Source organism: Trachemys scripta, chromosome 1 (assembly GCF_013100865.1).
Source record: "Trachemys scripta elegans isolate TJP31775 chromosome 1, CAS_Tse_1.0, whole genome shotgun sequence".
Lineage (NCBI taxonomy): Eukaryota > Metazoa > Chordata > Testudines > Emydidae > Trachemys > Trachemys scripta.
Window position 1 is genome coordinate 109198286 of NC_048298.1, and position 21104 is coordinate 109219389.

At 48.7% G+C, this 21104-nt stretch overlaps 1 protein-coding gene across 1 annotated transcript in view; it reads left to right on the forward strand.

Annotated features, from left to right (window-relative positions):
• LOC117882678 (cat eye syndrome critical region protein 2) overlaps window positions 1–21104 on the forward strand; it is a 128061-nt gene that overhangs the window by 78053 nt on the left and 28904 nt on the right. Inside the window, exons 3-8 of the mRNA XM_034781300.1 lie at window positions 8493–8676; window positions 9790–9929; window positions 10500–10604; window positions 11448–11497; window positions 17494–17663; window positions 18187–18264. Of these exons, the coding sequence (XP_034637191.1) occupies window positions 8493–8676; window positions 9790–9929; window positions 10500–10604; window positions 11448–11497; window positions 17494–17663; window positions 18187–18264 (727 nt within the window). The remainder of the gene's footprint in view (window positions 1–8492; window positions 8677–9789; window positions 9930–10499; window positions 10605–11447; window positions 11498–17493; window positions 17664–18186; window positions 18265–21104) is intronic.

Here is a 21104-nt window from a genome sequence, read left to right on the forward strand (position 1 = left end):
AGAGAACAGGGAGCTAGAGAACCCTCCGCCCTCCCAAAACTTCCTGGACTTGTCTTTCTGTTGCCTCCATCCTACTTTATGCATTGGAGAACAGCTCCACACTGGTACCCTCCTGCTGCTACTGAAGAAAGAGACAAATAAAACAGAGGCTCACACATACATGGTTACTTGGAGCTCGAAAGGGAAACTGACAAGACAGCTCAAAGTAACAGATATGTGTGATTTCTCCTGTGCTGCCTTTACTTAGCACATCCAGTTACAGGCGTTGTGGAGCAAAGATTAGCTGCTTCTGTTTTGTTTTAACAAAACAGTGAAAACTCTAGGTGAATGTGGGAGGTAAGATCAAATAGACTCTCCTCCCAGCCCCTGTGCTGTTCCCAGGCTTCTGCGAGACTTAAGGGAAAAGCTTCTTCAGAACAGACAGATACAGGTGAAGCTTTTTTCTGTTTGGTCCAATATATATGTCCCTCTTTCTTCTCTCCACCAAATAACATGCAGTCATTCCTAAGCCATTCCTCAGTATTTGCCAGGGGTGAGTGGTGGACATGGAGAGGACACTAGTTAAGAGTGGAGTCATATGGAGCTCTCAGACCAAAAACTCTCCGGGGAAAGCCAACGAATGCCAATTTACTTGTGAGGTGAATTCACTTCCTCCACTGGTGCTTTTGGTGAGCTGGGAAGACAGTTTCTGTTGGTTCGGTAATCTGGCCTTGCCTCTGGTGTGGAGAAGGCAGGATGGGGGATATATGAGATCAGTGGTAGGACGTTTTGGCTCAGAGCAGGTGAGAGGGTATCATGGTGTTTCCCTGGAGTGAATAAATGTGGTATTAGGAGTGCTGAAATGTCTGAGTTGAAAAAAGTTTCTCTGTTGCTATGTATTTGTATTGTGGCTGCTGGGAGCAGCCTCTAAATGCAGAATTGGAACCTCTCCTAGGGGTTTGCAGCTGCGGTGACCTTGCTGCTTTCCTTTCTTCCTTCCTGCTCCCCTTTTTGGGGGGCGGTAGAACAACATGCTTGCCTCAGCTGTCATATCCAGGTTAAGTGGCTGTGTTTGCTTCTGTCAAGCTAGCACATGCTTCTGTGATGTGATCTCTTATTAGATTAGACAGCACCCATCGGCTCTCCAATCCCTCAGCTTCCCTGGAGATTTCCCTCTGCTCCAATGCTGTTCCTATTCTATCTTGCTGTGGGAGTCAGCATGCCAACTGCTCCCTTCCTTAGGTTTTAGTTATGGAGGATTATTTGAGATGGAGGAGGAGTGATATGGGAGTATTTTGAGCCACACAAGCTAAGCTGTGAATAAATGGTCTTGGTTTCTATTAACTAACTCCTTCCTCCCCTAAACTTGGATGGATCAAGAGTTCAGCTGAGAAAACACTGGATTCCCCAACACACTCAACTATATAAATTAGAGGTGGAAAATTACCTTGCTAAGCAAATCCCTCCCACCATCAGATTTCCTGCCCCCTGCTTCAAATCACCCTAGATCAGGGGTTCCCAAATGATGGTACACAGACCCTGGGGTTATGCGAGACCTCCTGGGGGGAACGTGGGAGAAATTGTGTAATGGTGGATTTTATTTATTAATTATTTTATTTATTGCATTTTCATAACCGGCTGCTCAGACGAAGCTTTAAAACTCTGTGGGAATTTGTTACATAAAATACGATAATTAATTTACTTCAAGATGTACCAAGAAGAACACAGATACACAGAGACGCTCAATCACCATACAGCGCAGTGGTACTGTACAGCCCAACAACTGTCCAGTCTAACTGAGCTCAGAACTTAGGGTTGGGGATTTTTTCGGTCGTATATGTCACACTATAACTATATCTGTATGTTACAGTGAAATATGGACAGATGGCTAAAGACGGGTAGTGTTAAGAAGAACACACAAAATATCAGTGATGAGAAGGGTAGGGGTATGCGGACGGCTGGTAGATCTGGAAGGGGGTACGCAATAAAAAAAGTTTGGGAACCTCTGCTCTAGAGGAAATTTCTGACTCACCCTATAAAGCCTATAGAGCTATAAAGTTTTTTGTTTTCAGTCTGTTCATAGAGCTGCCAGTTTAATAGAGGCTTGAAGGTTGTGTAAATGACACATGGGGCTCTTGATGTAAATTCCAGGGCAGGGGATGTAGGGAGTGCTGATGTTGCCTTGACCTTTTCAGAAGACCCAGAGGCATTTTGCAGGGGTGTGGAAACCTCTGATCTCCCACACTTCAGGCTGTTGAATTCAGGAGACAGAATTGGACTCTGAGGCAGAGGCTGACTCATTGTTTGTCACCACTTACTAATCCAGCTGAGTTCATATTAATGGTTTGCACTAATGATTTGCAACAAAGCAGTGCCCCCCCTCTCTCCCCGCCCCCATCAGAGGGGAAATGTCATTGGCTCAGTAAGAGTAGAAGGAAAGAGGTAAAGTGTGGGAGGAAGACGGTGGCATTGTCCATCCTTGAAGTCCTGGAGCCTCTTTCTTTTGTCCCCCCACCTCCAACCCTCCCACATAGTCATGTACGTGAACCAAAGGAGTATTAGAGGGTTGACTATCCGAGTGCTGTCTCCATTTGGAAAGCTGGCTGTGTGGATACGAATGGGTTCTTTGACATGACAGGGTTTCTTGGACAAAAGGCCATCACGTTCCATGCCTTGAAATTGCAGAGAGATCATTTGAGCTTTGATTTCCCCCATTACGCTTCTTTTCTTGCCCTTGCCTAGGAACCATTATTACTAGTGACTCTTCGTTTGTCCACAGCTCCCTGCAGAGTCCACTAATGTTCTCCAAGCATGAGCCAGAAGAGTTCACGTCTCCTAAGAGTGGTGTGAGGCAAGGTGTTCCTCACCCCTGTCACACTGGTTCTGCTATGCTCTGTCCCTGTATAACTCTGACACCTATCTGGCATGGCAGTGCTAGACCATCAGGATCATTCCATTTTCCATGCTCTGCATACAGTCTAAACCGGTGCTCTGAGGTTGCCTACTTTACGCTGGCCTCCTCCAATTCTGATAACTCTCTTGCATCACAGAAATCGCTGAAGGAGGTAGAGAATATACTAGTTAAACTATTTTCCCTGAAGGGGTAATACCTTGCTCCCCTCCATTCTGCCTGACTTAGCTTTTCAGTAGCTTCAAAGACTTTAGCCTAGGGTACAAGCTGGTCCTTCGAACTTCCCTCCCCCTCTAAAGATAAGAATGCTAATTTGTACAGTAAAAAAAGGCCTCCATTGTTACCCCACTGCCCAGCCCAAGGCCAGGCCTGCAGCTGTAACTCACATTGCTTCTGATAAGGTCAGCCTAACCTTTCTTTTTTTTGACAAGTCATGATAGACTGATTGATTTGTGAGGGAGAGAACCTTAGCTAGGCCCTTACATTTTTTTGTTCCTGAAGTAGTCTTTGCTTCACCTGACCCCGCTAATGATATCTGACTGAGGTCATCTCAACAAACACCAGAAATCCTCCCCACTTCCTTCTAGAGAACTTGCCTTTGTGGAAAAAAAATATTCCCTATTTATTCAGAATTAAGCTCTACTTACCTCAGCTATTACTACTGCCTTTACTGTAGAGGGGAAAATATCTTGTATTCACCTGTCAGTTACTGCTCTCATTAACACTGAGTGACTCCCAAAACTAAGTTTGCCCCTTTTTGTCTGTTTAGAAACTACACGCTGCCAGCTGATAAGGGAAAACGAATGTTCTTCGCTTCCAAAATGGACTCCATGGTGAAGTCTGTCCTGTTGAGATATTTGACTATTGAGCTAGAGAGAGACTTTCCAACAGCCTCTTCTGTATACTGAGAGTCATCTGTTCAGGGAACCTATAGACTTCTGCTGATAAGGACCTTGCAGGGAAAAAAAAAAGGGATGGGGGTATTGTGCTGGCTAGCCAAAAGAAACCCAAGTCTGTTTCAATTTTCACAGCTGTAACCAGACATAAATATATCTTTCATTATTTTCTCTTATTGGCCAAGCAGTAGAGGGAACTTGTAGAGTGACCATTCCTTTCACCCCAATGTTTCTTGAGGGGAAAGGTTGAGACTCCTGGTCTCATTGTTTCCAGATTCCTTCAGTCTACCATTCTGGAGAACTCTTGGGTAGGGGGTAGGGGAGGACTACTTCTGGGCCCCCTTACAGTCTTGAGGTTCTGTCACAGTTCTTAGTTCTGTCCCAAATAATGTTGTTTCCCTCTCAAGCTTAAAACATGCATGCCATTGTCCCAGCTTTCTGTGGCATTTACTCGTTCATTGTTACAAAGAAAATAGGCAAAATGGTGAAGTAGCATTTAATATACAAGAGATTTAAAATACAGTAACATGACAAATAGTGTAGCAATGAGTCCAGCCAACTGTTTGGCATCTGTGAACCTTCAGAATGCTCAACTACATGTGCCAGGGTTAGCTGAACATCAACCTTAAAAAATTCTGCCTCAGGTATATTTCCAGTTCACTGTCACACCTTTCCTTTTGATCTAATATTGACAACCAGAAGTTGGTCTGGGTTTTTCTGTTACAAAATTAGCAGTGGGTATTCCTTGTAAGGAAGGATGATGTGGCAATAATTCTATACTTGGACCACTGTGAGGGGCCTGGGTTCTTCTTGATGGGAAGTGGAGATAGACTCTGGAACTGTGTTATTGAATCAGGTTGTTGGTAAACAAAAGCAAGTCTTCTGTCTTCCAGTTACACTCTAATATCTTGGAGCCTGATTCGGAAAAGGTGTAGGCAGCCTCCCTCTTAGAAGAGGACAGTGGTTATGTCTACACTACAGACCTTACAGTGGCACAGCTGTACCGCTGTAGCTGCACTGCTGTAAAGTCTGCTCTATGCCAGCTGGAGAGAGCTCTCCAACCGGCATAAATAAACCTCCCCCAACGAGTGGCAGTAGCTCTGCTCTTCCACCGACATAGCGCTGTCTACACCGGCGCTTTTGGTGGTGAAACTTACGTCAGTCAGGGATGTGGTTTTTTTCAGACCCCCTGACCAACAAGAAATTTTTGTCAACAAAAATGCTAGTGTAGACAGAGCCTTAGTTATGGTGATTTTGATAACTGCAGAAGAAGGAATTATGCAAATCTCAATATCTAGATGATCTGTTGCCTTGCTCCCAGTCCAAACAGACAGCTCACTGGGATTTGCAACAGGTAATAAATCCTATAGACTCAGGGGTTTATGATCAGCTTCAGCAAGCGTTCCCTGACCTTTTCACAGAACGTGGTACGCCTTAGGACTCTGAAAATGGTCGAGATCTAGGTATGGTGTAGAACTTACCTTGATGCCCCACCTTAATCTGGTGGTGATCCTTCAACTCCTGGACTCAGACACTGTTAATTGGCAGCGCAACACGAGACCTAAGCATGTCCACTATCTGTAAGGGATCACCAACAGGAGTCCTTGCACAGTCAGATCACTATCTTCCCAGCAGGTTCTTCCATCTCCAACAGAGGGGGACTGCTCCAGAACCCTTTCCAGAGGAGAACCATTAATAGAAATATTAGAGGTGAGAAAAATCATGGGTGTTTTTCTGACAGGCTGTGAAATACACATATGGACCCATGCTTGTTTGGGGGAAATGGCCAGCCCGAGAGAGGAGGATAAATATAAATTGGCTGGATGGAGTTGAGGGTTATTGGGAATGCCGTGAGACATCTGGTTCCCATCTCGTGTTCTCATTCTGTCCTGATTCAAAGCACCAAACACACAGCAGCAGCTTTTGCAAATTGATGAGAGAGACACTGAGCACTCCTGAGAACAGAGGCTGTGTGCAGCTGATATCGGGCTGACATTACGTCTAGTTCTAGCCACTTACATAAAAGTAAAACTCAAACCATTTGGTTGAGTCAACAACCCCTGTTCCCAGAGAGAATGTGAATTAAATGACGGGGTCCTTCAGATCATCTTTTGGAAATGGGGACCTTCATGGATCGATTCATTTTCTCTGAGCAGCAACAAAAATGGAGAGCAAGGAAAATCAATGCATTCTCATTCCAGTGGTCCAGTTGTCTGATGTGTGCCTTTCCTTCTTTTCCAATTCTGGCTCAGATAGCCAGAAAAATCAGAACAGAGAAAGCCATACTTCTCCTGATAGCTCCTTCTTGGCCCCATGGGCCCTTGTTCTCCAAGAACCTGGAAATGTCGGTTTGGTTCCCCCGAGATTCTGCCCTCATTAGATGATCTTCTGACTCAAAGTTCAATCAGATTCTGACATCTTGAACTTGAGAGGGTAGAATTTGGATGCTGTTAGTTTGTGGCTTTATTCCTTCAAACCTGGAAGGAAGTTGTCTGAGATTTTATATAGTTAGCATATTTCCAGGAAATGGGGTCCAGGCATGACATCTGTTCTAAAAGTTTGTCAAATATTGCCTCGCTTTCTTATTTGATGACTTCATTAAAGATCTAAATCTTTAAGCACTCTGTGTGATCAAATAGAAGTTTTAGGAGCGCTCAGTCTATAAAGAGAATCTGATATCCTGTCTGCAGGTTTTCAAGGCAGTAACCAAACATTGCCCCTTTTAAAGTTCCCAGTTGCAAGTTGGAAATTGAATTTGGCCCTGAAATGTGTCATGGAACAGCCATTTGAACCAATGGCTGCTCTTATTTAAGATAGAAGGCTGTATGTGTTGATTGTTTTGTCTAACAAAAAACAATTTCTGCACTTTTTACCCCACAAAGTGGGTACTTCAGCTGGCACAGGAATTCTTCCTTAAAATAATCCCTCCTTATTATGTCAGTAGAAATATTTCCTTCTATTCAAGGAGGTCACATTGCATTTACTTGATTGGGAGGTGAGCTGTCCACTGTTAGTTGGGCAGAACAAAGACATTCAGAGAGGCATGGGCTCTCTTCTCCCCCCCCCCATTCTCTCCCCCCCTCCCAGTCATAGGTGGAAAAGAGCAATGGCAGAGCTGCTAAAGCCACCATATCCAATTCTATACAAGTATCTGTCATTGAATACTATAGGAGGTCAGGTAAAACTCCTTCAGGGAAATGGAGTCAGTCAGCAAGGAGTCATTTTCCACTTGAGGTGCAGAAAGAAACAGGGTCATATGGAGTAATCTGCAGAGTGGGGACATAGACATCTCTTCACTCATTTATAAGATACTGTCAGGAGGATGTTTCTTCCACAAAGGCTGTGGCCATCAGGTCCTGCAGGTTGCCATTCTATCTTGACCCCTCTTTCCTATCTTTTCTTTCTTCCTCCCTCTCTTAACATCTGACCTTCTTGCTAGTTCTCAGTCGTCTTCCTCCAGACTGATTGTTAAAGATTTAATGCTTTTTTTGGTTACAGTTTTGTATTTGTTTGGTTGGTGGCTATTCTGCAATTGTGGCATAGTTCCCTGCATTGTCTAGGGCAGTCAGCTGGTGCCAAAAAGGATCCAGTTGAGCTGCCTCCATGAACGCATGTGGGAATGGCTATCCGGTAGTGTCCATTCAGACACACAAACTTCCTGTGTGTGAGAGAAAGGCATGTTTGCAGCTACAGACCACAGGTCTGGAACGCTGGCAAGTCACAGGAGTCAGGCAGTAGCACCACTCATAACAAATAAAGTTTTAACAGTCGGTGCTTCATCTCACCCAGATTCTGTAGACTGAAACTTCCACGCTCAGAACAAGCTGCATCTAAAATTAGACACACATTTATCTGAGCACAGTCAGCAATCTAAGGTGTGACAGGGCAGCACTTACACCAGAACTGTTACTATTTACAGCAACCTTCAGTGTAAGGTGAGGACAAGAAGTTTAATATGGTACTGTGGGCAAGGTGGGGAGCTAGTGGCAAAGGAGATTCAAAGAGGGGAGTAATGTGGTCCTATTGTCAGGCAAGGAAGATAATTCTGGTAACTGCATTTTGTCCAGAGAGGACAGTAGTCCGGGCATGGAGAAGTGTTTTACCCTTTAGGACAACAAAGGCTCTGACTTTCAAAATGATTTGGAAGAAGGTGCAGGAGTTGGTAATTACCTGGCTGTATGGCCAGGGAAAATTCCCTGGGTATGACCAGGGAAAAGGGAGAGACGGTGAGCCTGGTAGATAATGATGGTGTTAGCTAAAATGGAGGAAGGCAGAAGAGGATTGGAATTGTCTGTGAATGCTCCATTGCATCTTCCTTTTATAAAAGTCAGAGTCCGCGCTGATGTGAACAGCTACCTAATGTGATGAAAAGGAGGGAGACTAACAAAGAGGCTTTAAATGATGCAAAATCCTGTATTGTCGCAGTTAAGAATACTACCAGCAGGTAGGAGAGGGTCAAACCTAGCTGCAGAGCTTTAACTAGCCCTGGCTGTCCTAGGACATAGCTCTTAAAAGCATTCATGAAAGTTTCCCAGTGTCAGTCGCTCCACTTCCCGCTACATACTAAGTTCAGTTAGGTTGTGCTGAGCCAGCAGGGCACAGCTTTCAGCCTTGCCAGGATCTTCTAATTCCATTTCCCACCCCCACTAAGTCCTGTCTTTTTTGCATATTAACCTACAATAGGGGGGACTTGTTCTCTTGATCAGGTCACAGACGTTTCACAGCTACCTTGAGGACATTATCAACTACCGCTGGGAGCTGGAGGAAGGGAAACCCAACCCCCTACGGGAATCCACTTTCCAGGAGCTGCCGCTGCGCACCCGCGTGGAGATCCTGCACCGCCTCTGCGATTACCGGCTTGATGCAGATGACGTCTTCGACCTCCTCAAGGTGCTTTGGGCCACAGCAGCTGTCAGATGGGGAAGATGGCAGCCACAGGGAGCTAGGCTGGGTTGGGAAACCTAGGTGGGGATGGAGGGAAATGTTTGCCTTCATGGAGGCTCTTTCCTTTTTCCTGCCACTGCTTGTATACATCAGCCAGCCTCCAACCAAGGGGACAGGCCATTTAGGGACTGATGCTCCTGTGGCGTTTCTAGTCTGTCCATTTGGGGAGCAAGAAGAGACTGGGGATTTGAACTATAGCGTGAAAGTATTTCTCTCTAAAATCCATTTTTTCTCTTTGTCTCCAGACCCAGCTTTGGAAATATTGGTGATGGGGTTTCCCCATTCTCTCTCCTTCTATTAATGTTCAAGGGGTTGGGTTGGGGTTTTTTTGAGCCAGCCTTTAGTGAGGTACATAGGTTTCCCATAGTCTGTGTATTTTAGGGGCTTGGAGATGTAATTTTTTTTTAATCAAAAAGAAATGTTTTAAAGTCATGTTCTTGGTGGTAGTGCAGTGAATAAATAGTTGTGCTTTTTCCACCTCTGGAGCCCTGGGTTATGTCGGATTACAAAGGATCTAGGCAATTGGTAGGGTCTCTCTCTCATGGATGCATTCGCAGCACAAACATCACTACGTAAATTGGCCTGATTGGCTACATCTCTGAAGACCGTGACTTGAATATCTGGCGGTGCTTCCAGGGTATTGGCAGCTCTGTGGGAGCTAGGAGTGCAATTCTGTCCTGCAGCAGTGCCCCTACCATCCCCCATTATTAAAGTGTATTGGGAGAGCTGTATGTGGGAAGTTTCCACAGTGCCTCCCATGCTTGGCATGACGCTAGCCAGGGCTAATTAGACCTTCACTGTCACGAGCACCAAAAATGAAATATTAAAACTAAAGAGAGCATGCAAATTAGAAATGCCAATCTAAATCTCTCCCTAGGTGGAGAGGGAATGTATTCTTTTCTCTAGAGTAATATCTTCCCAGAACTGCATCAGAACAGATGTGTTGTGGGGGGTGGGGCGGGGTGTTTGTGGAGAGATGTCAGCGTGTTTTGAGTGACAGTGCAACTGTTTTTCAACTTGTCACTGTCTCTCTCACTGCGTGCTCCCAACTGAATGCAGGGTTTGGATGCAGACAGCCTCCGTGTAGAACCACTGGGTGAGGATAGTAATGGCGCCCTCTATTGGTATTTCTATGGCACTCGTATGTACAAAGAAGAGCCAGTCCAGGGGAAATCAAATGGAGAGCTGGCTTCAGACAGGTAACAACAGCTTTGAAGTTTTCCTAATTTCCACACCGCCCGGGTAAACAGGGAGAAGAGGGCAGGGCAGGGCAAATGGAGCGGAATGGACTATGCAGCAATAAATCGGAATTAAATAAAATCTGTTTGACTGTCGCTGTTGCTGGGAGGGTGACGGTGGCCTGAATTTGTGCAGGACACGGGTAAAATTGACAAATGCACCAGTGACTAAATCCTGATGTAAGGGGACTAAAGCCATGCTTAGCCTTCATGGCACTACAAAAATCTGCCAGTGGGGTAGGAAGATTCCTCTGCCACCACCACCACATTCCAAGCAACCTGCCCCTCGGAGACAGCAGCAGTTACAAGTCACTGTCTGCTCCTGAATTAGTCACCCAGCTAGTGGTAGTCCCGTTCTTCCCTCCCTCCCTCCCGCTTCGCTGCTGTAGTTAATCCCTCCCCTAGTTGGGCCCATAGCAGCTGTTCTGATTTTTTTTTTTCTTTTTCTTTCCCACTCTTCTCTCCCTCCTCCCCTGCCAGCCACAATTCCTGTCTTCAGGAGATATTTTCTAACCTTTCATTGTGTTCCAGGGGAAGTGGGGGCCAGACAAACACCTCAAATGTTCCTGGGAAAACAGGCAAGAGACGAGGGCGACCCCCAAAACGGAAGAAACTGCTGGAGGAGAATCTGTTGCGGTAAGGAAAAGGGGTGTTCCTGGAATGGTTATGTGATATACTCTCATATAAGGAGGAAAGCTGGCTGGTCTTTCTTGGCATTGATAGTACTGATGCACCTTTTGGGGCCTCTCATTGGTACTGAAGATCCCCTGCACCCCAATTTGTGTTTTTTCCATTTGGGAGTCCAAAGGTAATTCTCCCTGCAACCATACCCCCTGAAGCCATGATCTCAAATCATCTTACACAGACAGACTGGGTTGGTACTTGGGTGAGGACTCTAAAGAAAATCCAGGTGTTGCAGGAAGCAATGTGGGTGAAACAGTGGATGCCGTTCTTCCCACTGAATCCGTTCTGACCCCTTTGAGCTGCATGTTGCTAGGGGGCACATTGCAGCCAGAGCGACTATATTTAGATGCTATTTTAAACCAAAGTCCTGCCTACCTGAAGTCATTAACGATCTCCTGGTTCTAGCCACAAGAGTAGGGATGTTATATCCTGGCCACGTTCCAGTTTGGCTGTTTACATAATTTTCCTCAAAGTTTCATTCAAATAGGATATTTCTCACTTCCTGTGGTTTGAGCATTGGCCTGCTAAACCCAGGGTTGTGAGTTCAATCCCTGAGGGGGCCATTTAGGGTAGTGGGGTAAAAAATTGTCTGGGGATGGGTCCTGCTTTGAGCAGGGGGTTGGACTAGATGACCTCCTGAGGTCCCTTCCAACCCTGATATTCTATGATTCTATGATTCTGTACAAAATTTGTGTGGTGTTTGCTGTGCATTAAACAGCCATTGCATTCTTCCCCAAAAGTGGCTGCATTTCAGTGGCTGGTGATGTCATTGTATGATTGCCTTCTTCTTTATAGGGAGAAGGCTGAAGAGAACTCGCTTGTGCATGAGACGCAGATGAAAAATGGTAAAGACATTATGGGAGGAATTTGATCTGCTATTTCAGTTTTAAAATCATCCAAAGCTAAGAGAGACAAGATTCCCAGGGAAGGAGGAGGGTCTGTTTAGTGAGAGGCTTTCTGGAAGTGGTGCCCTGTGTCTTTAGCCCGATTGGTTCTGATTGTATTTGGCATGAGCAGTTAAAGAAATAGACTAACTTATTCCCAGGAGCATAGGCAGCCAAATGTTTCCTGTATAACAAGGCACTGTTTTGGGATGAGGAGTAACTAATGAATTAGGTTATTGTGTGGGAGGCCTGAGTTTGGAATAGGCTTGCAGGGGGAATCCTCCTCTACTCACGCACTAAGGTCAGTAGAGAAGGACTATGTATGGACAGATGTTCTCCTGAGAAGGGGTGAGCACAGGCCATGTGGACACACATCCTGTTTGTGGCAGATGCATTTTACCCTCTCTGTTAAAGGGAGAGAGTCACCAGGGTGGGTAGTATTGTAGGAGAACAAAGTATTCTCCTTGCCTGTCTCCCATCTGGTGTCAGGTGTATACATTGTCAGTACTGTGTAAACCAGGAATTAGGGAAATCCATGTTCCAGGTCCTTACTGGGGAGCCCTTGGCCCACAAGGAATTAGTGAGGTGAGATGCCAACATATTGTGACAGTTTCTCCAAAGAGATTGGATGGGAGACTGATTTCTCAAACAACCAGTGAGAATCCACTGGTTTGAATATTACTTATGGGCTAGACCTGCCTATTCTTCGAGTGCTCGCTCATGTCCATTCCATATTAGGTGTGTATGCTCGCCACATGCACCGGTGCTGGAAGATTTTCCCTCAGCATTCTCCGTAGGGGACCGGCTCCAGCACTCTCTGGAGTGGCACCCGCATGGCGCGGTATAAGGGGCACAGTCGGCTCTCCCCACCTTCAGTTCCTTCTTGCTGCCAGTGACATGCTGGAACGTCTGCTGCTTTGGCTAGCATTGTTTCGTTCTCCGTTCTTGCGAACTTTGTAAAATCCTGTAATATAGCTAGTAGTTGAATCCGTTACCCTTACTAGTAGTTCTCGAAGTCTTTGTTAGTCCCGAATAGGACTCAGCCAGGGGACGGGGCATGCCCTGGTCCCCAGGCTTTAAGCCCTGCGATCATTGCAAACAGCCCATGCCTGTCAGCGATCCACATAGTAGCCGCCTAAATTGCTTGGGCGAAGGGCAGGTAAGCGACACGTAAGTCCCCGCCTCAGCCGCACTGTTCCCCATCGCATGGGACATCCCACCACCGCTCACCCACCCGAAGTCGTCACGCCATGGCCAACTTCGAGGCTTCGCTCCCCAAAGGGTCCAGGAAGGACTTCTGGGCAATCCTCTAGGAGGGCATGACGGCGGCCAGAGCAGGCCTCCAAGCAGCTTCAGACGCGGCGGACTCTGCAGCCTGCACCCTGGCCTCCGCCATCTCCATGTGACAAGCTTCCTGGCTGCTCCTCTTGGGCTTGTCCACCAAGGCTCAGCAGTCGATGCAGGACCTTCCCTTCAACGGCCAGGCCCTGTTTGCAGAACAGACTGATACTAAACTGCACAGTTTAAAGGACTCCCGTACCACCCTCAAAACACTAGGGCTGTATGTCCCAGGCCTGGCACGTAAGCGGTTCAAACCGCAACAGCCTCAGGGACAAGGGAGCCAGCCTCAACAGGACCCGCCTCACAAGAAGGCCAAGGGCTACAAGCGCCGACTGAGCCATCCTCCTCCACCCCCTGCTCAGTTGGGCTCCACCCGGAATAAGCAAGGGGCCAAGCTACCGTTTTGAGGGTGCACCCAAGGGCTACCTACCAGACTGTTCTCTGGATCCATCTTCCCTGTTTTTTTCCAACTGCCTTCCCATTTTTCCTCCCTGCATGGACCACTATAACCTTGGACCACTGGGTCCTGAACACAATGGCACCGGGCTATGCCCTCCAGTTTCTTTTTACCCCTACCAGCCCCCTTCCCTGTCCCTCTTCAGGGACCCTTCTCATGAGAGTCTCCTCATGCAGGAGGTTCAAGGGTTGCTACATCTGGGGGCGGTGGAGGAAGTTCCTCTACAGTAGAGGAACAGGGGAGTTTATTCCCAATACTTTTTAATCCCAAAGGCCAAGGGCAGTCTACGTCCCATCCTGGATCTACGAGACCTCAAGTACCTAAAGAAGCTGAAGTTCCTTATGGTCTCCCTGGCCTCTCTCATCCCCTCCCTGGATCCGGGAGACTGGTATGCTGCCCTCGACCTAAAGGACGCATACTTCCACATAGCGATCTTCCAAGGACACAGACATTTTCTCCGATTCACGGTGGGACCTGGCCGCTGCCAATTTATGATCCTCCAATTTGGCCTGGTGACAGCATCAATGGTGTTTACCAAGTGCATGTCGATGGTGGCGCCTTACCTCAGGTGCCGGGGTATCCAGATCTAGCGCAGTGGTTTGAGCATTGGCCTGCTAAACCCAGGGTTGTGAGTTCAGTCCTTGAGGGGGCCATTTAGGGATCTGGGGCAAAAATCTGTCCGGGGATTGGTCCTGCTTTGAGCAGGGGGTTGGACTAGATGATCTCCTGAGGTCCCTTCCAACCCTAATATTCTATGATTATATAAGTCTACGATCTACTCGTACCTCGATGACTGGCTGGTCATAGCTCCAGATCTCAGGTCCAAAAGTATGTTGGGGTGCTGCAAGCCACGTGCCACTTCCTGGGCCTATTGGTGAATGACAAAAAGTCTACATTAGTTCCAGTGCAAAAGATAGAATTTATCGGGGCGGTGCTCGACTCGACCTGCACCAGAGTGTTCCTGCCTCTCGAAAGGTTTCAGACATTGACAGACCTTATCACGGAGGTGTCCACGTTCCCCCTGACTACAGCCAGCGTCTGCCTGCATCTGCTGGGCCACCTGGCAGCTTGCACATACGTTGTCCGCCATGCCAGGCTCCGGATGCGATCCCTGCAGCAATGACTGGCGACGGTCTATTCCCAGTCCAGGGATCACCTGGAAAATATTGTTACCATTCCCCAACAGTATTCGCCTCACTGCAGTGGTCAACCGATTGTGAGACAGTCCTAGAGGGAGTTCTGTTCAACAACCCCCCTCACTCCACTGAGTTGATGTCGGACGCCTCGGACCTCTGCTAGGGTGCACGCCTCAGAGATCTCCAGACCCAGGGTATGTGGTCCCTGGAGGAGATGGTGGTACACATAAATGTCAAAGAACTCAGAGCGGTCTGGTTGGTATGCGACGTCTTCCTACCTCACCTATTCCGCAAGGTGGTGAGAGTCCTGATGGACAACACGGCCTCGATGTTCTACATCAACAGGCAAGGGGGGAGCACGTTCATCGACTGTCTGCCAAGAGGCTCTCCGTCTATGGGATTTCTCCATCGGCCATGAGATTCACCTGGAAGCTTGTCACCTCCCTGGCGTCAAGAACACGCTAGCGGATCACCTCAGCAGGGCCTTCTCCTCTCACCACCTGGAAGTAGCCTACACGATCTTCCAGACCAGAAGTAGGGAACTCCCCAAGCGGACCTGTTCGCTACCAGGCAAAACAGAAAATGTCATCAATTTTGTTCTTGGCAAGGTCTGGGCAAGGACTCCCTCTCCGATGTTTTCCTCCTATCATGGTTGGGGAACCTGATGTACGCGTTCCCTCCGATCCCACTCGTCGCCAAGGTCCTGGCAAAGATCAAGAGAGACAGGGTGCAGGTTATCATGATTGCCCCAGCGTGGTCTCGCCAGCACTGGTTCAGCACGCTCATGAACCAGCGGCCCCTTCCTGGTCCCTGCCCAACCGATCGACCGGACCTACTGTCACAGGACCACGGTCAGCTCCTGCATTCCAACCTCATGTCCCTCCACCTCTCGGCGTGGATGCTGCGTGGCTGAACCCAGAGGAGTGGAACTGTTCGGAGGAGGCCCAACAGGTCCGCCTAGGAAGTAGGAAGCCTTCAACCAGACTGACTTACCTGGCCAAGTAGAGGAGGTTTTCCCACTGGACATCCAAGCGTGGCATCTCTCCCTTGCATTCTTCCATACAAGCTGTCCTGGATTACCCTGCTCCATTTGAGGAATCAGGGCCTGGCATACTCTTCCATTAAGGTGCATCTTGTGGCCATCTCCGCTTTTCACCCATCGATCGAAGGACAGACGGTGTTTTCCCATGACGTGACAGTCAGATTCTTGAGAGGGCCCGAGAGACTCTTCCCGCAGGTACGGGCTCCTGAACTGCAGTGGGATCTTAACTTGGTCCTCTCTAGGCTCACCGGCCCATCCTTTGAGCTGCTGGGTTCCTGCTTCTTTTCCCACCTGTCATGGAAGGTCGCTTTCCTAGTGGCGGTGACGTCAGCGAGATGAGTCTCTGAGATTAAAGCCTTGACCTCAGAACCGCTGTACACTGTCTTCTACAAAGACAAGGTTCAGCTGCGGCCCCACCCAGCCTTCCTGTCAAAGATGGTGTTTACCTTCCATATGAAACAGGATATCTTCCTCCTGGTGTTCTGTCCCAAACAGCACAAGACTAGTGAGGAGAGGCATCTTCACTCCCTGGATGTCCGGAGGGCCATGGCTTTTTACTTAGAACGTACCAAGCCTTTCTGTAAATCATCTCAGCTCTTCATCGCTACAGCAGATAGGATGAAGGGCCTTCCGGTGTCTTCGCAGAGGTTTTCCAATGGGATTACCTCACCTGTTACGACCTGGTGGGGGGTTCCGCTGCCACCGATTGTCAGCGCCCACTCGCAGGCATCTTCGGTGGCCTTCCTGGTGCACATCCCTATCCAGGACATCTGTAGAGCCACAACGTGGTCCTCTGTCCACACGTTTACCTCTCATTATGCCATCACTCAGCAGACCAGGAACGACACTGGGTTCGGCAGAGCTATGTTGCCTTGGAGTCACCTAATATGGAATGGACATGAGCAAACACTCAAAGAAGAAAAGACAGTTACCTTTTCGGTAACTGGTGTTCTTCAAGATGTGTTGCTCATGTCCATTCCACAACCCGCCCTCCTTCCCCACTGTCAGAGTTTCCGGCAAGAAGGAACCGAGGGTGGGGGGTACCGGCAGCACCCCTTATACTGCGCCATGCAGGCACCACTGCTGCAGCCGTCCAGAGGGCAGCAGAGCCGGTCCCCTACGGATACTGCCAAGGGAAAAACATCCGGCACCAGTGCACGTGGCGAGCACACACCACTAATATGGAATGGGCATGAGCAACACATCTCGAAGAACACCAGTTATGGAAAATGCAACTGTTTTTTCCACAGTGATAGCGGCAACTCTGGCTTTGTCTTTTCTCTACCTCTTCCTCAGAGTTCAGCTTCCCTCTGGACGGCTGCAGCTCCACACTCGGAATTCAAGAGAGAACTTCCAAAGCTGAAACTACATAAATAGAAATGTGGTAGGTTTATAGGATGGATGTTTTCTGCTAGTTTGGATAGTTTCAGCTTTAGAAGTTATCTCCTGAGTCAGAGCGCCGTGCTGCAGCAGTCCAGCAGAGGGAGTCTGAGCAAATGTAACCTATGAGTAGTGTCCAGACCCAGTTGATGCCTTCCATTGTGAAAAATAAATTACAGCTAAGGAAATTAATTCTTCCTTTCCCCACTTGTCTTTTCCTCCTGTGGGCTGCTGGATAGACATAGTTGTGTTTTTAGAGTGGGTTAGGTTAATAATGGCATTTCACCCAAAATATTCCAGGTGCTGCCATTGTTTTATTTCCCACCCCAGTGTACAGTGCCCTGGAGTGTGTATTACTGGCACTAGGGGTCGTGACAATGCTCTTGAGAGAGCTTGGAATGAAGCTATAGCTATGTAGGTCTTCCCGTTACATTCATGAACAATTTTTCTTGCTTCTTCCTAGACCTGGACCCATGTCACCTAGGAGTGTGTATACAGTCAACATCTTTTTCTTCCCAAGTTCTGGAAGGGAGGGCATGGGTTGGAGGAAAGCCGCCAACAATAATCATTGCAAAGATAATATTCCTTTATGTTCTTGAAGGGTCCCAGGGACCAGGCCGTGGGACGTGGTGGCTGCTGTGTCAGACGGAAGAGGAGTGGAGACAAGTCACAGAGAGCTTCAGAGAGAGAACCTCCCTAAGAGAACGGCAGCTCTACAAACTCCTGAGTGAAGACTTCCTGCCTGAGATTTGCAACATGATTGCCCAGAAGGTGTGTGTGAGCACATAAGGCTGGGGAGATGTCAGCCTGCTTATCTCTGTATGGTGGCTGCTCTTGAGTGCAGGGACGCTGGATGGCTGGGAGAGTGCTAAATCTAGCCAGCCATCAAACCCCCCTGGGAATAGGAAAGGATGTTTTATCTGTTGCAGCAGAGACACTTTGAGCAGTACAGGATCCCTAAATACCTTCTAGGTACCATGTAAACAGGGGCTACTAGGCTTTGTTTGCAGGGAGTGGGATTTTTGGTGATGGAGTGGTGGCTAGAGGTGGATAGAAGAGTGCTGCTCATCAGCTAACTATTGGGACAAATTTGGAGTATGAACTTCCTGAGAACATGCCTCTAAAATCAACTCCATAGCCTGTCTGGCCTTTGGAGAGGTCTGTATGACGCTACCCTTGTAAAGCTAATAGTAGTTTCCTGGTCACACCTAATACAAAAATTCCCTTACGAACATCAGTGGTGTGCCCCAATCCACATCTTCTCCTTCTCTCCCTTCCTCTACCCCCATTTCAGGAGAAGCGTCTGCAGCACACGGAGTTTTCGCCCAGGTGGATGTCTGACCGTCAGCCCATTAAACCAATCCAGCAGGAGGTGAGAGAGTTTGAAAATGGTTGCAAGCAAATACCTCAGGGGAAAAATAACCCAAATCATAGCTATTCAGTGGGAAGGGAAACTTAAAAAGCATTAATGCCAAAAGAGAGCTTGATAGCAGCCATCAAATTAAAGATGAATATGCAGTGGTACCAAAAGAAGCCAATGCACAGAAGCATCATATCATGAATCAGGGTCATAACAGCCTTTCTCTTTAACTCAGAGGCAGCTGCACCCGCAGGAATGGGTTCACTTTGAGGAACTTCATTACTATAGAAATATTGACAAATTGGAGGCTGTTCAGAGAAAATCTAAATAGGACCAGGGATAGAAGGATTAATTTACAAAGGGAAATTACAGAAGTGAAGAATGTATACAGGGGCGGTTCCAGGCACCAGCGCAGCAAGCGCGTGTCTGGGGCGGCAAGCCGCGGGGGGCGGCGTGCTGGTCGCCGTGAGGGCGGCAGTCAGGCAGCCTTCGGCGGCATGCCTGCAGGAGGTCCGCCGATCCCACGGCTTCGGCGGGAATTCAGTGGCAGGTACGCTGAAGGCACGGGACCGGCAGATCACCCGCAGAAACGCTGCCGAATCCACGTGAGCAGCAGACCGCCCGCAGGCATGCCGCCGAAGGCCGCCTGACTGCCGTGCTTGGGGCAGCAAAAAACATAGCGCCGCACCTGAATGTATAGCTTAATAAAGGTAAACATGAAGCTACATATACTTGTCAGGGAGTAAAGACTAAAGGTGGAGATGAATTCTTTCATTTAGTACACGAGGTGTAATGAGGAGAAATAGGATGGAACAGGGACGGAAAATTTAGGTTGATTGTCCTAGGAAAGCTTAGACTCAGATCTTTTAGGTCATGGAATAATCTCCCAGTGGAGGTGGCAAAAAAACCATTACTTGCATGTTTTAAATTAAACTGGACAAAACATTGGAAAACATCCTGTAGGGAACATCCCATCTGAGCCAGGGGGCAGGACTGGATGGATGATTTTTGTCTGTTCTGTTTCTAATGCCTGTAATATGAGGGAAGAGCAGAAAGGGTGTCACATGATTCCACTTGTGAAAATAAATGAATTAGAGTAGTTGAATAAATGTAGGGAAGAGCCATTCCTTTTGTTATAGACAGGAGCCCATGGAGAGAGGGATGATGTACTAACCACTGCCAGTTATACCAGGGACATTCTTCTGTTAGGGTTGCCAACTTTCTAATTGCACAAAACCGAACACACTTGCCCCACCCCCAAAGTCCCGCCCCCCCACTCACTTCATCCCCCCTCCCTCTGTCACTTGCTCTCCCCCACCCTCACTCACTCATTTTCACTGGGCTGGGGCAGGGGGTTGGGGTGCAGGAGGGGGTGAGGGCTCCGGCTGGGGGTGTGGGCTCCAGGGGTGGGGCTAGAAATGAGGGGTTCAGGATGTGTGTGGGGGGACACCTCCAGGCTGGGGCAGTGGGTTGGGGTGTGGGAGGGAGTGAGGACTCCAGCTGGTGGTGCGGGCTCTAGGGTGGGACAGGTTTGGTGTGCAGGAGGGGGCTCCAGGGTCGGGGGTAGGGTCGAGGGGTTTGGAGTGTGGGAGGGGGTTTCGGGCTGAGACAGGGGGTTGGGGTGTAGGAGGGGGTACAGACTCTGGGATAGGGGTGTGAGCTCTGGGTTGGGGCAGGGATTGGGGTCCGGGGTGTGTGTGCGTGGGGTGTGGACTCCAGGAGGGTGTTTGGGTGCAGGAGGGGGCTCAGGGATGGGGGCTGGGGTGTGGGAGGGCGTACGGACTCCGGCCAGGCAGCGCTTACCTCATGTGGCTCCTGGAAGTGGCCACATTTCCCTCGGCCCTTAGGCGGAGGCACAGCCAGGCAGCTCTGCGCATTGATTCCGCCTGCAGGTGCCGCCCCCGCAGCTCCCATTGGCCGTGGTTCCTGGCCAGTGGAGATGCGGAGCTGGTGCTTGGGGGCGGGGGGCTGCGCACTGAGCCCCCCTAGCAGCGCCTCTGCCTAGGGGCCACAGGGACATGCCAGCCGCTTCTGGGGAGCCATGCGGAGCCAGGTTGGGAACTGCCAGCCCCGCTGCACCACCAGCTGGACTTGTAACAGCACGATCAGTGGTTCTGACCGGAGCTGCCGGGGTCCCTTTTCCACCAGGTTCTCTGGTCGAAAACCGGACACCTGGCAAACCTATTTCCTGTGCTACAAAGAAGCTTACCATCCATGAAGTGAGATGACCCATTCATACGCAGGCAGCAAAAATCCAAATGTGGGGACAGGGAAACGCATGGAGTCTGAATGGCTGCTAATCAGTAACACAGATGCTCCAGGTCCCCGGGTGCAGAGGGCTGTTAATTGCTGCCTGTGCACCAGTACATTGGTTCCAGCGAGCTCAGGGCTATCTCTGCACTGCTTCTTACTGTGCTTTGGAGTTGGGGGTGCCAGCAATTACTGTGATAGGTAGTCTCAGGACATTCATATTTGCCGGGAGGGGGAGTCTGTTAGCTGCCCAGCATGACATTGCAGTCACATGTGCCACATGGGAGCCAGGAAAAGTGCCAGAATATCTGGTGAGCAGTTTGCTAAAGGTGGGGTAGGGGCTGCATTGGTAAGATTCAGGCACAGAATGTCATTCCTGCTCAGTGTGGTGTTGTGTACCCTTCCTTCTAGCCCCAAGCTCTGGATGCTTCTTAAATCTGAGCTGTAACTGCTCTGTAGGCTTCTGACCCTTCCGGGGATTTCTCAACAGGTGGTTCAGATTAACTCCTCATTAAAAACCTTCTGAGCAGCACCCTCATTAAGGAGAAACTGCGGAAATCCTGGCAGAGAACATTCAGGGGACGAGGGGAAGGGGCACGAGC